Below are 14721 nucleotides of genomic sequence, written 5' to 3' on the forward strand. Positions count from 1 at the left end.
AGTCTAAAAAATTATATTCTATAATTAATAGATGATTATAATACTATAGCAACTCACAACAAATGAAACATTTGGCTTTTATCTAGACGCAACAACATTACATTATCATCGCATTGGACTAACTATCCTAATTAAAAAAAAAAGATTAGACCACAAACCCATATTCCACATTCAAAAAAAAAAAAAAAAACTATACCTAATTAACCAAATAAAATATACAATTTTTTTTGGATAAACTTGATTCCTCACCATAACTAGGCCAGCATGATGCTGCTTTGTAGTCTAAAAAAATTATATCTTATACTGCAAACATCATTTAGCTATTTATGTAATCAATCATAGCTATCTATTTTTATAAATTTGATTGATCAAATATTCCTCTCGATGTATAGCTGCATAGCATAACTTCGCCGGCACATAACCGGAAGAAACGGGAGAAAAATGACGACAGGTGGGGTAATATCGTTAGAATTTTTGTTTTGATAATAAGAGTCATAATATGGTTTAAATTTTTAATTCTTTTAGACCAAAAGAGGACAAGGAGCAGGTCAGGGGTAGGCAAAAGGCGGGCCTCCAACGTTCGCTCGACAGCTTTAAACCCCCCCCCCATATTTAATGCCCAAAATTGGAAACATCAATTAAAAAAATACGAAAAAGTCGTATCCTTTTTTCCCATCTCCACCGTTTCTTTATCGTAAATTACCTCGTGATGGACGCCCCAATAAATATTTCCAAATCCAAACCCCCCCCCATCGATTTTTGTGGCTCGTCGGATTAAAATATTCCCAATTTGATAAATATCTGCCATTAATGCATATATTCTATTATTTATTTATTTATATTATTCATTTTCTCCCCCCCCAATTCGTAGTTGTTTGGTTTCCTTCCCCTCCTCTCTTGTTCGCTGCCAAGCGGCTTGGGAGGGATCGCCGAAACCGCCGGGGGCTCGACGAAGGCGGTAGCGGTTTTCCGACAGGGAGCACTGGTTTTCCGACAGGCCGAGAAGAAGTCGGGAGGCGGCCCAAGCGAACCGGGAAGTTTGACTAATTAGAGAGAGAGAGAGAGAGAGAGGAGGTCTTGGCGACGATATTGGAGCTTGGTCACTCGAGCTATTCTCTGCTCTCCAATGGCGGAAGGTCAGTAAAACCCTAGAAGACGCAATCGAACGCTACGAAGACATTGGTTTTGGTCTCTGGAATCGCGATCAGGCGCTCTGTTTTGATCCGTTTGGAGCTCTGAGAGTGGGGTTTGCTAGGGTTTTCGGGAGCTTATCTATGCATGGAAGGGAGGGAAGGCATGACAGCAGGGGAGGTGGCGCCGGCGGTCACGGCGCCAGTGGAGCCGGCGGGAAGCTACCAACCTCCGCCGCAGCCGCCGCCGCTGGAGGCGGCGGCGAGGAGCGAGGGCCCTAGCCAGGCGGGAGGAGGGACGACTGCGCCGCCGCCTACGGTGGTGGCGGTGGGGCCGGCGGTGGGGAGCGTGGGCTTGGGGATGGTGAAGAAGAAGAGGGGAAGGCCGAGGAAGTACGGGCCGGATGGGAGCTTGCTCATGCCGCTGAGTCCGAAGCCGATCTCGGCGTCGGCTCCTCCCGGTGAGTACCATCGGCCTTCGGGGATGAAGCGGGGTAGAGGGCGGCCAGGGGATTTCGTTAAGAAACCACAACACGCAATCGAGTTGGAATCTCTAGGTATTATGTGCTAAAACTCCATCTTTCTCTAGTTCTACTTTGAAAATTTTGAGCGATCTGTTTCTCTTTTACTGTCCTATTTTTTAGACGTTTTTGCTTGGTACTTGGAAACTTGTTTGAAGGTTATGGTTTTATTTGTCAGATAACGATTTTAATTATAATTAAACTCAAGATTTGATTTTTACTGCAGTTTAAGTTGCTTCGCCTGCAGTTGTTTCAGGTTTTGAATTTCTTGGAAATTAGTGGTCTGTAAATATATGAATGTTTGTCTGTCTGCCTGTCTCTTTCTTTGTCTCTCTCTTTCTCATATCGGTTGAATTTAGTTGGGACCTTTCAGATTGGGGTGTGATACAGGGTTTTGGAAATTAGTGCGTGGGACCTGTAAATGAGATCTCTTTCACCTGATCTGTTGAGAAATGGGGTTATTTCTTGTGGAAAAAGCCAAATTTTGCGGGGTTTATGAAATCCGAATCTTCCAGAGTCCTCATTTGATTTGGCGTTGGAATTTTGTACATAGGCTCTGAAGAAAACTTACAAGATAGGAATTAGGAGTGACTATGATATTGGATTGAGATTTGAGCTACCCCACCTTGTGGGCTGTTAGAATCAGATTCATGCATGAAATAGTTAGTTTAGGTTATAATTTATCTAATGGTTGTGAAGATAGGCTTGGTGCTGTAATGTCAGTGATGGGACCCCCAAAAAACAGAGGAAGATCGTATCATTTGACTTAGTTTATGTTGATAAAATAATGCGCATGTTGGTATTGTTGTTCTATGCTGAACCAGAGCAAATGCTTCTCCTCAACAATGCTGAAGTCAGACTGCTTGAATCCAATTAATCATTTCGTAGTTTATGTGTTTTTACGTTGTTAGGCTCTCCCATTTTATTATGCACCAAAGAGACAATGCAATTCCCTGTATCAAATCTTCGATCTTCCCTTAATAGGCTCTCTGTGCTTATTATACTCTTCAGAGGTAATGCAGTTCCCTGTATCAGAACTTTGATTTTCCCTCTCCTCTGGAATCCTAAGCATAAGGAAAATTGGAAAGCAGTATCCTGGTTGAATGTGATTTAACCACATAAGCAATAATTTATGTTTTCCATCCCACCAACCATCCTTCCAGGTTGTGCGGCAGACCTGGTTATTGCCTGTAGTTGCCCTCAGCTAAAACTGGCAGCTATATCATAACAGAAATTCATGGTGTGATTATTTCACATGTTTGGGAGTGACTTTATCCATTTAGTAGCAAAAATTTATTCTTAAATTTGTTTTATCTATCACATGAGTCCATACCTGGGGATTTCTACAGGTTTGCTATATTTTTTAAACTCTCTTTACAGGTGAAATGGTTGCGTGCTCTGCTGGGGCAAATTTCACACCTCACGTCATCACTGTTGCAGCTGGCGAGGTATTATAATTCTAAATATTGTGTTCCTTTTATTCATTGAATTTCTATTTGTCATACTGGATGTTAGAGTACGTATCTACCCTTTTCTGCCTTTTATGTATATGCTATAATTATTTGACAACAGGGTATGATAGAAAAAAGTCCTTTCTCTTCTCTGTTAATGGAATCTTGAGTGGAACCGACAGTAAGGTGTATCGAATATTAGTGAAAATGATGTTGATTTTAGTAATGTTAAATCTCCATTGGAGCCAGTTTGGTATCTATATATATATATGATCTTGTTTGTCTCTTCATGCCTTCAAGTAAGTTTTGTGCTGTGTTTACATTCTCTCATTTGTTGTCTGATACGAGATAACAATTGGCCTCATAATGTCATTGCCATGATTTTGCAGTCATTGTTAAGTGACTGGTACACATATTAACATTATTCTAGAGGATTTTTTTGCTTGCTTTCATGTACTAGTCAGATCCTTGAACTAAGTTATCTGAAATACATCTTCAAATTTATGATTTATCTATGTATAAGTTGATTTGGTTGGATGTGCATGCTTTCGCCAAAGTGATGGTACCTATGGTGGTTGTTGTCTCATACTTCTCTTGTAGTGAAGGCATTCAGAATTAAAACTTTAAGCTTTGTCCATAATCATGATAACTTTCTTTGACCTTTTTTCCTCCAAACTGTCATGATTTGCGGAACTACTGCATTTGTTGATCAAATAATACATGATTTCACTTATGCTCATTGATTGGAAACTTATATAGGAAAAATTAATTGTTTATGTAAATAGCAAAGCGTTGATGCTGTATTGAGTGGTAGCTTTTATTTTACCTTGTCAGAGCATAGAAATCTGCACCTAAGACTTTCATAGATGTATTTGGAAGCAATAAACAGTATTTTGGTAGTGTCTATGCTTAAAGACTCCAGGAATTATGTTGATGTACTGCCATAGATGTAGCAGTCATATGTTTTTTTTTCCCTTTATTGGTAAAACACACAGGTACTACCACACTCTCACAAGTAGTTGATATGTGAAATTTACAATCAGTAAATTGAACTCTTGAGTTTTCTTTTGGGTGTTGTGCAATATTTTTGTTTTTCTTTGAAATATGAAGACGTGATTCCTAATCCATTACTTCTAAACCATGAAGTAAATATCTTGACATAATCATATAGCTTTGGACAATGATGATTAAGGAATTCTTAAACCATATGGCTTTCTTAAATATGTTTTATTTTATACTTTCTAATATACATAATTTGTATAGTTTTCCTATTTGATTTGCACCATAGAAACATGGTATATGGATAAGTCTTTCTATTGCTTCTGAATTATCTTTTCTTGATATTTCCCTAAACCACTGAACATAATAGTCAAAACTCCTTTTAGATACAAATAGGTGAAATCAGAGATGTCATGTTGTCAAATGGTTGAACAAACTAATCAAACTTGTATCTACCTTGCAAGAAGTGTCATGTCTGGTCCAATGACCTTCTATTACCTAAAACTAGTTGGTTGCAATTATTATTTTTTTAGTTTAAGGGATTCAACCATTACCAATCCAATGCCTCTTATTGGAGACTGCATAAGCCAAACTTAAAAGTTAAAACTATAATTAACCAAGTCCTTCCATATCCTATTATATCAATTGGAGACAAGTTTACATTCACTGAAGTAAACTAACAGAAACCTGTCTAAAATAAATAATTACATCTTAATCTTTCACCATACGGATGTGTCCTCAAGCACTTGGTTCACCAATGGACATGGCATCCTTTGGGGCACAACATTTGTGCCCGCCTCAATGATTTTACCTCTGACATCCCCTTTCATGTCTGATACCATAAACCTATCTTTAGCCACCTTTAGTTTAATTAATGTTGCTACAATTTTTTTAATCATATTTTGGGCCTAAATGGCTATTTCATCAAGTTTCTATCTCTCACAAATTGTCCTAGTTTAGGGCTTTTACAATTGGTGAGCTCCATATGCAATGTTCTTCCTGGTCATTTGTAATTATTCCCCTTTGAGAAGGCATATCTGACTATATGGTTGAGGAATTATCAATAAATCCACTACTGAAGCAAGAAAAACAAGAGCAGCAATATAAGGAATACGTACATATCCGACAAACTATTTACAAGCAAGTCTACAAGGATCGAATAGTTTTCTTTTAGATGTTTCACTTGGCTATACTTTTACTAGAGAATTGAATAATATAAGCAAAGTATGGTGCCTATTCATCGGCATGGACTACATATAATAGAAAAAGGAGGAAATTTGAAACCCACCTATGGGGAATAAAAACTAAAAAGATGCGGAAGTTAAAAAACTTTTCTTGCTGAAACTAGTACCAAGAACTTAAATTCATCAAACAACTAAGACATTAGTTGTCAATATCCCTTTAATCAACCATCAAAAGTCAATCATTGACATCTTGGCTATGATTTTTTTTCTTTTTCTTTAGGGGGGCGAGAGGGAGGGGGAATTTGTATTTCTTCAGTAAACCCATTTACTCTGTCTTACCTAGGACATAGAGAAATAAAGAGAGGTAACCATCATGGTTATGGTAAGCGGTTAACAATGACTTCATCAAAATCAATGTCAACAATTTTTAATTCATTTAAATGCACTCAAAAGGACTTTGGGTTGGATGTGGACAAGAGTTGGAAAGGGACCAAGCCCACACCATCCTTAGCCTTATTATAACTTAAATTGACGATGAGGGGTTGGTCCGACACAAGGCAGATTGAAGTTTAGGTAAGGGTGAAGCCTAGTTGGAACTCTTTTTCTTAAGGCCAAAACTTTATAAGTTAGGGTGCCAACGGAGATAAAGGATGGAAAGCAAATGTTCTTGGGGGTGACACAACAGCACCTGGTGTCTTAAAGGCTGATTGGCTAGTTTTTGGAGCGAGGGGGAGGGGGGGTGGGTGGATGGTGAAGTGCATGAGAGAGAGAGAGAGAGAGAGAGAGAGAGAGAGAGAGTTGGTGACATGGTGGGTAGCTTGATTACAATGGAGCTATGAAGGAAGACATCCAATTAGTGGGTTGAGGGTGCCGGTCATTCTGTGATCCTTAGGGTGCAGCAAAACCATGACATATGAGTGGTTGAGGTGTGGATGGAGCAGCTATATGCTAATTCCATACCTGCATGGATTGAGGTAAAGGGTGAGGAGAGGAGAGGGAAAGAGAGGAACATAGGAGAGCGATATATGAGAAATTTATTTATTTCAACCTTGTTCAAAAATGACATTTTCATAGCCTGGAGAAAAAGTTTGGGGAATGTAGGGTAGCCCAGCATGTGGGTTTCATTTCTTTGTCATGTGATATTTGTTGAGCTGGCCTCTAGTTTGGCAGAGTGCAGCTTAAACCTGCCCAAATTTAGTTTGGCCTGGAAGTTTAAGCTTGACCAAGCCCAAGGTTCAACCCATTGAGACCAAGCCTGGCCTGGTGGTCAGCTGTCCTGGCCCATTTCAGGTTCACAATATGCTCATCATTTGCGATGCAACTCCTATGGATGCTAGGGTTTATTTGTGAGTAAATGACTTCAATTTAATTTTAAGATTATTCTTTCTGAATTATCTAATTGTATTTGGTCTTTCCACCAACAGATTGTTTAATTCAACTTCAAATTTAAATACAGATCTGCCACCAATAGAATCTCTTCAATAGTTTGCCAGATCTGATTAAAAGTACTCTGCTATGTAACATGAGAAATAAATTTCTAAAACAATGAATATGACTTGGTAGAAATGGAAAGGAACAGAAGAAGATTGAAAAGATAAGAAAGTAGAATAAGAAGAAAAAGGAAAGAGTAGCTTGCAGTCTTTCTTTTTTTTCACTGAAGTTCTCTACCTGCAACTTCTTCCAAAATAATGATGCTATACACCTGGGTGTACTGGAACTTTCAGTCCACCACCTTACCCCCTGATGGATGATGATCTATCATTCCCTGTGTTTCCCACTCAAATTGACTTCTAAGTTTTCCATTTTCATGTAGCTGCTGGATGAGGATTCAGTGGGGAAGGAGATGGCTGGACCAAAAGTTCTGGCCCATCCAGGTGTACCATATCACTGCCCTTTCCAGAAATCCCACTCCATAGCCATGTATATGTTCCCTTTTACTAGGTTAACCAGTCACAAGTCCTGTCCAACAAGGACTCCATGAAAGGAAAGTAACAAAACCCAAAACCAACCAGCCAGATCTTCCTACTCTAATCAGGAATTTCCAAAATAGTGAACCAGTAGCCAGTTATTTATTGTCTCATAAGGACCAATGGATCACCTATGTTCCCCCATTTGAGTCTAGTTAGGACTAAATTAAAAAAAAAACTAAAATAGCATTATGGTGTATCTGTACTACAATATTCTAACATCTATTACATCTCTTAAAGGAGTGAGCCAAAAGGAAAAAAATATCCTAATAATATCTAATTTTGATTCCTAAAAGACTCCTACAACTCAACAAAAATGACCAAATTTAAAAAAAAGGAAAAAGCTAATTGACCAAAATTGGTTCCAACAAAAGTTTGTCCTAATCCTTGGATTGCTCCATTCTGCCTCCTTCCATGGTGTCAGTGTATGTCTATATTTGGATAAACTATACAGTGTGTATAGCTTATTAATATCATTGTATTGTTCCATCTATTTAACAAATCAGCTTTGATGGGTCCCGCATTTACTAAAATGATGATCCAAACAGTGGGTCACTTCTCCAACCGAAATGATGTGATCATTAGCCATCTACTTCATGCAAGTTCGCTCATATCTTATGCAATAGGTTAATTGTTTAGTCAAAGTGATGGGTTCATTAATAGTCCCACCGATAATTTAAAAAAAATGCTATCCCTAATCAAAAAAGGGCTTCTACTAAGACTAAACCCTTACTTCCATCTCAAGAACGAAAATCTTAGTTCAACTAAAATTTGAACTTCCTAATCAGAGGTGTTAACGACCAACCATGAGTATTCAATGCCATTCTAATTCCAGCTCAAGATTCTAAGTAAAAATATATTAAAAAATTGCATGAAACCTTAAAAACTAATATGGACTAGTCATTCAGTTGATGCACGTGTTACTCTTATTCTTAAGATTATCATTAGCAGCTGGAGACCATTAGAATAATGATTCCATCCCTTGATCTTCGTTGCCCAATGTTTTCTAACCTACCTCTTGCACCCTTCGTAATGTAGTCCTCATAAAAGGCTTTTTCTTTTTCTCTTTGTTCTATCGCTATTTGTTTTCCCGATGCTTTGAATGCTTGTAAGAGAAGAGTAGTAAAGTTTGAGCAAACAAATGTCAAGCTTGAATAAGTGCACGGTCAAGAGCGCCCCTTATTACAAGGACAATTGCGACTATTGGAGAAACATAAACAAGATTGGGGGGGGGTGGGAGTGAGGGGTTATTTTATTGTTTGAGATTCTCTCAGTTGTCATTCCCACAAAATTTATGAATTGCCTTGAGGTTTTGATTGTGGCTTTCTGGGAACAACCAAGGGTCTACGAGGAGCTAAACAAGTGGTTATATTATCTTTTTGGTGCATCAAGGTCTTTTGCTATCTAGTAGCGTGGAATTGGATTTGGGTTTGTCAGAAATAGGAAACAAACATACTACATATCACCCAAGTTGGCTTATGAGATAGAAAGAAATGGTCACTGACACCTTTTTTGTGCTGCCATACCCCTTTCCCTATCCTCTCAATGATTCATTATCTTCCCTTTAGTTAGGGACTTAATTAGTTCTAGTATCCAATTAATTGCTATAGATTGAATTTGGGCCATGTTACGTATCCTTGAAATAATTTTGGGCGATGTCATATCTACCACTACACGCTTTAGTTTCTATACATATTTGTACCCAAGGATTCAAATCCCAATGGGTTGTCTTATAGGATGTCGGAATGAGGCATCATCCCCAATGTTGGGACAGTATTGCCCCAACGTCCCACTTGGCACTTTCAGGGACATCCCCTATCCCAAGTGTTGGGATGGATGAGATGGCAAGACATCCCATTCCATAGAAAAACCAAAATGGCCCTGTCCCAAGGGATTTGAATCATTGCTTGTACCATGCACTTTGTTCCAAGAGAATCTGCAGTATGCTTCATGGCATGTGCTTTCCGCCATGTTGTGGAGAAAATATGATTCCTATGACATCATGAGTGGAAATCAACATTATTTTAACTTGCATTTTGTAGATGTTATAGATATGATATGTGGATGATTTGTTTAAGTTTGAAAGGAATGATATGATAACAAATACTAGTTAGTTTTCATTTATATAGGTGCCTTCTATTGGAGCTTATCAAGCATTTGCTTCAACAAGGTTTTTCATAGTTGCTTCTAAATGTTCTTAATATTTGACGTCATGATTGATGGATATTTAGTTCTACTTGTATCGGAACATATAGAAGGTAATCCTAGGGCTTATAAGTTCCTTGTTATTGAAAGCAGTTGATGATGTAAAAGCAGTTGTCGCATATTTGTAATAACATTTTCTGTTGTTTTTTCCCGTTTTTTAAAGTTATTCCTATCTGAAGTAATTTCCTTTTGTTTTTTCTTCTTAAAAGGATGTCACTATGAAGATCATATCTTTTTCTCAACAAGGGCCTCGAGCAATATGTATCCTGTCTGCTAATGGTATAATTTCAAATGTTACACTTCGTCAGCCTGATTCCTCTGGAGGTACATTAACTTACGAGGTTTGTAATTATGCCCTTCCCTTTTGGAAAGATAATTCCTTCTTTCTATTGGTTGCAAGCATCAGAAAACTCTTTAGAATTTCTTCATAGATTTTTCATTATTTAATTTCATGGACATGTTAGATGGCCTCATATAGATAAAGCAATGCTATTGATTACAACTTGATTTTTTAATTTGAAACTAGAGAGTTGAGTATCCAGTTTGATATGGTTATCTTCAAGATGTTGCTATTTTTATTTTCAAGTCATATGATTCCTTGATGAAGCATCACTATGACCAGATATTTTAGGTCTTTTCAACTTATGCACCATGAACATCGGATGAGGATGATAATTGAGGAAACATGAAGTTAGAAATACTTGAACCACATAATTTGATGCTTGGTATTCATGGGAGGCTCACCCTTCCCTTCATGATGCATATGTGGATGCATCCTGTATTAAACATTTTCAGTCTTTTTAGAAATTTAGGGGTGGTTTCTCCTATTTGTTTATGAATTGTATGACACACTAGGATGGAGTTACCATTTATTGGTGATACATGTGCTTAATATTGGTGCCTATATTGAGTTTTGGATGCCCAATCATCTTGCAAGCACCGATCTTGGTTCATATCAATGGCCAGTTGATATTAATAGCCATAAAATTGTTAACTCCATACCATGTAGTTAGAAAGACTCTTATAGTCTATTTACTGTGACTTGTTATCCATGTTTATACTAAATGAAATATGAGAAATAAATTTTAAATGCTTGGTATAGTGAACTCCTTTGACCAAGGTGCGTAAACTCAACAGAGAATTATAGACCAAGTATAAAGATCTATGTAATTTTTAAAGAGTCTTCGCATAATCTTTATCCATTTTGTGAAGTATAAAATATTGATAAATTCTGTTTATAATCTTTTTAATTATAAGGTGACCTGGTAGCAATATGGCATTCAAAGACAAATAGAGGGACCCTAGAATATATATATGTGTGTGTGTGTGTGTCTTATGCTAGGGGTCCTAAGATATGTACATCTGATGCTAGGGGTGTAATTTGGTAGGTGCTCTTCCCTTGTGCTGTTAAATGACAAAAATTGCTATCAACTGTAGCAGAAAATGTTAACATTACCAAGTTCTTTCCTTTCATATAGACAGGTTTCCTCTATGACTGATAATTGCATAATTTCTGTATAACAGGATTCTTCTTTTCCTTATATTGAAGGTTTTCATGATGGACTGGATTTTGTGACAAAGTCATACTTTAATCTTTACTTCTGTTAACCTATAGCATATGTTCTTTTAATAATTTTATCTAATTTTTGTAACGTGCCTCTGATAGTGTTGTTTGATGGACCCCTGTTCCTAGTCCGCTATTGATTTAATTGCTATCAAATAGGCTTTGTCAAGGCCTAGCCACTTGCCAGTCTAAGCCCACTATTCCCAGGACCTCATGGAGTTGCATCAACCTAAAGCTAGACCTAGACATGCTGAACCAGCCTTTCTTTCTGACCTTTTGCTTTCTTTAGGATGGTTGTAGTTGCTAAGATAATGGGTGATTGAATTTTCCTAATTAGTCTGTCAGAGATATGCAAACTTTTAGTAGTGATGACCTGCTTTTAATGGCAACCAGACTGAACTTTTTGGTTCGTCTACCGTGTAAAATACAAAGTGCTCGCATGAGGTGGCATATCTACAGTGTGCAACTACTATTAAACAAACTATAAGAATGATTAGCATCAGCTGATTTGGTCTCCATAATTGTGAACCATTGTTCGTGTCATGACCTGGTAAGTTTTGTTTTGTTCAGTGTTTGTCCTTCTTTGGTTTACGTAGTACATTTAGTGTTAGATTACATAATGTGAATGTAAATAAAAAACTGCATATATCATCCATCCTGTATTCAAGACATTTTGCTTTTGGTAAGCACATCTTAGCAAAACCTTTGCTGCAGAAGGCTGGAAGATGAAAGAATGTTTGATGTTGCAAAAGCCAAGTATATGCAAGGGATTGTATATAATCAGCAAACACCATCATCAGTGACTAATTAGTTGGATTAACACCACCACCCATGATTTATTAGTTGATGTATTCCCCAGAAAATTTCTATCAGTGAAATTGATCCTTAGTAAATTACGTGACAACTTGCTGCACATATGATTGTATGATTATTGGTTTCAATCAAAGTGTTAGATCATATGTTTACTATGTGGTCTCCATTAATGTTTCCTTCTGCATTTAAAGTAAGGTGAGTCATGTATGTATATGCACATATATTTATTTATATATGTCTATGTATATTTATATATGTATATATTATAGCATTCATCTATATGTTTATTCAGAAATCAAATCCATGGGCAATCCTATATAGATGTAAAGCTTGATTTTATGGTTACATGGGTTCTATTGAATCTCCTGGTTCCCTTAGTGTTCCTTTATTCTTTTGTTTTTCTCTAATGAATTAGTAGTTTATTAAACTGGTATCTGGATAACTGGGGGTTATGTGGAGGCCTCAGAAAAATATATATATTTTCTCCCCAGTTACCAATGTAGTCCAAATATATAATTTGTAATCAATATAAACCTGTCTACTATTTCAAATCTGAGGTTTCCTGCATACTTTTATTATATGTATCAAGCTTATTTTATTCCTCTTCTTTGAAATGTTTGCCATAATTCTATCTTCCAATATTCATCAACTTTCTGCTGTTATGCCTATGATTCAATCCTATACTTTTTGTTGCCTATTAGTATGCTATATGTTCACTGGACTGATTTTGTAGGGCCGGTTTGAGTTACTCTCCTTATCTGGATCATTTATGCCTACTGATAATGGAGGTACAAGAAGTCGTTCTGGTGGGATGAGTGTTTCTTTGGCAAGCCCAGATGGTCGAGTTGTAGGGGGAGGGGTTGCTGGTCTGTTGGTAGCTGCCAGTCCTGTGCAGGTAATATTTTTCTTCACACATTCCAGATTTATATGCTATAAAATCTTTTAATTTCCCATTGAGGAGCAATCTCCTCATTTTTTCTTTGTCCTCCTTCCTGTGCAATCTGATGCATGTTTTACATACCATTCCTTCTCGAGTCCAAGAGTTCCTCCCAGTAACGTCTGAAACAGCATTTAGTTAAATGAAAAAGCATGCATAGTTATGTGGAATTGTTTGCAGCGATGTAGGCAGAAATATATATTTTCATATCTGTGCAGGTCTTCCTGTTCATCATTCATATAGAAATTTAGAATCACAAATCATTCAGAAGGGGCACAGAGCTTTATCTGCATACAGCAGATTCAATTCCACTTAATCGCACATATTTGTCTGCTATAATAATCTGGAAATCAAGATTTTGCTTTCAGTTGCAATTTGTCCTTTGACAAAGCCTCTGCAACTTAAATTACATCTCACCAGCTAGCAAGTATTTAATTTTAATGAATGATCAGCTTTCCCCTTGCTATTCTGCGATAGGTTGTAGTTGGCAGTTTTTTGCCAGGCTACCAGATGGAGCAGAAGAGCAAGAAGCAAAAGCTAGAGACTACATCTGTCTCTTTTCCACCAGCTACTATCCAGATTCCGAGCTCACATGCAGATGTGGCTTACAGTAGTGGCCAAGGGACTGGCACTTCAGCAATGCCGAAGACAACTCTTGCAGCTACCTCCTTCAGAGCAGAAACCTGGTCTGCCTCTCTATCCTCGGTACCTGATGACACCAGGAATTCCCCAGCTGATATCAATGCATCTTAACCTGGAGGGTCAGTTCACTCGAAGCATCACACATTGCTGGCCTCGGGGGCTTCTAACCAACCAGAACTTGGCTCTTCTTTATGAGGTGGCTTCAGGAAAAGATACTGCATTGAAGTAGCTGAAGCTTTCAGACTTGTTCCTAACTTATCCTGAAGCAAAGTGATCTGCATTTAGGTTTCCACAGTTGAATTGAGTAGCTGTTTGTTTCATAGGGGCTTGTACTTGAATAGCAACTGGAGTTTTTGTATCGTCCCTCTACTGTCTAGTTTAATGATTTCCTTTATTGTAACACTTAGTTTTTAATGAGTTATGCTGGAGCCAAATCTTTGCTTGTTTCAGTAAAATTCACTCTTGACAACTTTTGATTATCTTACCAATATATTCTTATTGATATTTGAGCTGAGGAGCCATGGCGGTCTACTGGTCTTCTAGGACAAACCTGTTCACTGATATTCCTTGCAAGAACAGAATGCTTCCACAAACTGGTGGAACCAATCACACAACAACAATCTCTCTGGTGAACTTCTGGTACCAACTCTATGAGATTGTGGCAGCCCTTTTATATTCTCAGATGCATTGATATGCTAGAATGGGTTTGGTGCAGCACTCTTCAGCAGCCCAAATGCAGCTGCCACCTTCTTGCTTGAGGGTTATGTACCTGTTTCTCAATCCAAAATTGTCTTCAGTCCCCACCCAATTATGTGCAAAGCAGCACCTCTTCCCAGCCTAAAGTAATGCACTTGCTCTTAAGGTTGTAAATGGGTCAGGTTGACTTCTCTGACCCGACCTGTTTAGGACTGACCCAATCCGTTCTTGAAGACTTTTGGGGCTATGTTGGGTTCAAATATTAGACCCACTTCACATATTGGGTTGGGTAATTTGACCCAGCCCGACCAGATCCATACATTCTATCAGTCAATTTTGGGGCTTCCCGACCTGACCTCAATTTGATCCAAAAAAAGTACTTCAAGTTATATCTTCTAAGTTAGGAGGTGAATGGTCAAACTAATTACTGTGTTAAGAGATGAATGCTCAAACTAATTACCATGTTAAGAAAGGCTAGTTATTGAGGTTATTACCCTTTTGAAATAGATTTCAGTTGTAAATAAACATGAAATCATAGAGTTTTGACCATATTAGCAAATAATTTTGTGGAAGTCAAAATTCCATTTGATTTGGAAGTAGAACAAAATTTTT

General features: G+C 37.7%; 1 protein-coding gene across 1 annotated transcript; it reads left to right on the forward strand.

Annotated features, from left to right (window-relative positions):
* Nucleotides 1-858: 858 nt before the first annotated feature.
* On the forward strand, nucleotides 859-13919 carry LOC103713386 (AT-hook motif nuclear-localized protein 1). Its single transcript, XM_008800293.3, has 5 exons — nucleotides 859-1687; nucleotides 3032-3099; nucleotides 9667-9798; nucleotides 12568-12729; nucleotides 13249-13919. The coding sequence occupies exons 1-5, from the start codon at nucleotides 1279-1281 to the stop codon at nucleotides 13522-13524; spliced, it is 1047 nt and encodes a 348-aa protein (XP_008798515.1). The 5' UTR covers nucleotides 859-1278; the 3' UTR covers nucleotides 13525-13919.
* Nucleotides 13920-14721: the final 802 nt, after the last annotated feature.

This window comes from Phoenix dactylifera, unplaced genomic scaffold (assembly GCF_009389715.1).
Source record: "Phoenix dactylifera cultivar Barhee BC4 unplaced genomic scaffold, palm_55x_up_171113_PBpolish2nd_filt_p 000097F, whole genome shotgun sequence".
Classification (NCBI taxonomy): Eukaryota; Viridiplantae; Streptophyta; class Magnoliopsida; order Arecales; family Arecaceae; genus Phoenix; species Phoenix dactylifera.